At 54.4% G+C, this 2,228-nt stretch overlaps 1 protein-coding gene across 1 annotated transcript; it reads right to left on the minus strand.

The window, feature by feature from the left end:
• Positions 1-1,673, minus strand: LOC103720413 (CBL-interacting serine/threonine-protein kinase 14-like). The gene has a single exon (XM_008810101.4). The coding sequence runs from the start codon at positions 1,578-1,580 to the stop codon at positions 252-254; it is 1,329 nt and encodes a 442-aa protein (XP_008808323.2). The 5' UTR covers positions 1,581-1,673; the 3' UTR covers positions 1-251.
• Positions 1,674-2,228: the final 555 nt, after the last annotated feature.

The raw sequence follows: 2,228 nt of genomic DNA on the forward strand, positions 1-2,228 counted from the left end.
GAATTAAAAGGGAATTCCCTTTTCATAAATATTTTTGAAAAAATAATTAATTAACCAATCTCCAATTATTGTAGGTAATCAAATGTAAGATGATCACCCGAAACAGCTTAGATTTTTTTTTTCTATCTCATATAGCTATTTACAAGCGCACACCCCTTACATGAAGCGAAACCGCATTTGACCGTTGATGGTCTCTCCCGAACTAATATTCCGGGCAAGCCAAGTCAAATGAATTTAAAATAACTAGACCCTCATAAAACCGGGTACGGCCGACCGGCTGCTGAACCGGAATTCGCGGTTGCCTTCACCGGGCCCTTCAGCGCCGGCAAAAGTTTCCCTTGAAGGAAACCCCTCTCGGCGTCGCCACCACCCTCCACCTCCACCACCACCAACCCCTCGGCCAGCCGGCGGACCACCATCCTCGCTACCAAATTACCAATTTGCCCCTCCACCTCTACCGCTCCGAGCCCCTTCTCCCCTTTCCTCCGAACCACCAGCCCCTCTTTTGCTCCAATATCTTCGGCTCTGCCGAGGATCACCTCGGCCGGCTCGGCGGAGACGAACCGCTGACGGTCCGACGCCGGTCCGAACAGACCGGATAGGTCGAGCCCGGAGGAGAAGGATATCAGATCGAAGGCGTCGAGGGCCCGGTCCGGCTCCTCCGACATCCAGAACTTTCCGTCCTCCGCCTCCGCCGTCTCCGCCGCGTGGAACTTCGCCGCCGCCGCCCGCTCCTCCTCGCTGAGCCCCTTCTTGAACCAGGGGTCGTGGAGGATACTGTCGACGGTGATCCTCGTTTCGGGATTCGGGTCCAGGATCCGGCCAATGAGTTGCCGGAGCTCCGGTGAGGTCCATTCGGGGCACCGGTACTCCCCCCGGTAGATCTTGCGGTACATCGCCATCAAGTTGGGGTCGTTGAACGGCAGATACCCAGCGTTGAGGACGTAGAGGATCACGCCGCAGGACCAGACGTCGATCTTGGCGCCGTCGTAGCCCTTCTTGGAGAGGATCTCCGGCGCGACGTACGCCGGAGTCCCGCAGACGGTGTGGAGGAGCCCGTCGCCGCGGATCTGGTCGGGGAGCGCGGAGAGGCCGAAGTCGGAGACTTTGAGGTCGCCGGCGTCGTCGAGGAGGAGGTTCTCCGGCTTGAGGTCCCGGTGGAAGACGCCACGAGAGTGGCAGTATCCGATGGCGGAGATCAATTGACGGAAGTAGCGGCGGGAGAGGTCCTCGGGGAGGCGGCCGCGGGCAACGCGCGCGAGGAGCTCGCCACCACGGGCGAGCTCGAGGACGATGTAGATCTTGGAGCGGGAGGCGAGGACCGCGAGGAGGCGGAGGACGTGGGGGTGGCGGAGGTGGCGCATGATGGAGATCTCGCGGACGACGTTGGGCGCGCGGCCGCCCTTGGCGACGCGGCCCTTCGGAATGGCCTTGAGGGCGACGCTTTGGCCGGAGCGGAGGTCGCGGGCAAGGTACACGCGGGCGGAGGCGCCGAAGCCTAGAAGGCCAACCAGCTCGTACCTCCCGAAGAGGACCTTTGCCGCCCGCCGCGGCGCCTCCCAGCCGCCGGAGTCCTGCATGAAGCTCGCAACTTTGCCGCTCTGGTATTTGTGAAATTTTCTTCTCTCTTTTGGAGAAAGGTTTCGAAGAGGGAGTGGAGTGGGAGGGAACGAAATTTCAGGGTGATATATAAAGAGGAAGACGCGGTCTGGTGGTCCGCGTGGTATTCGTGTTTTAGAAGTTCCAGGGTTGGAGACTTGAGCGTGAGATGGCGAGGAGTTTTCCAAGTACTCTAAAGTGAGTTAATTTTTCCTCTTTCTTTAAATAGTATACTAGTATTGTTCTTTTGAATTATATTTAACGAAGGTCAACAGGGAGGGAGGGAATGAACGTAGACGAGTTCCATGTCTTGCAGTACAACCACCGTGGTAGCGTTTCCTAGTAATCTATTTCAGGCAAGATTAGGAAATCGCGTTTCTTCCTGTCATGCGTCACCTGAAGGTAAATTAAAAATTATTTGAGGCGGCACGGAAATGATTGTTATACCGATATTTTGGAACATGTTTAGTTCATGAAAATTTATTTATTTAATATATTTTACTTAAAAGTTGTTTTGGCACCTGGTAAGGTATTTTAAGGACTCAGAACTTGTTGAAAGTATGCGGTAAATAATTGTTTTATGCTTAATTTAGTTGAAATATACGATCTTAATAAGTCTTAAATATTAA

This window comes from Phoenix dactylifera, chromosome 13, assembly GCF_009389715.1.
Source record: "Phoenix dactylifera cultivar Barhee BC4 chromosome 13, palm_55x_up_171113_PBpolish2nd_filt_p, whole genome shotgun sequence".
NCBI lineage: Eukaryota > Viridiplantae > Streptophyta > Magnoliopsida > Arecales > Arecaceae > Phoenix > Phoenix dactylifera.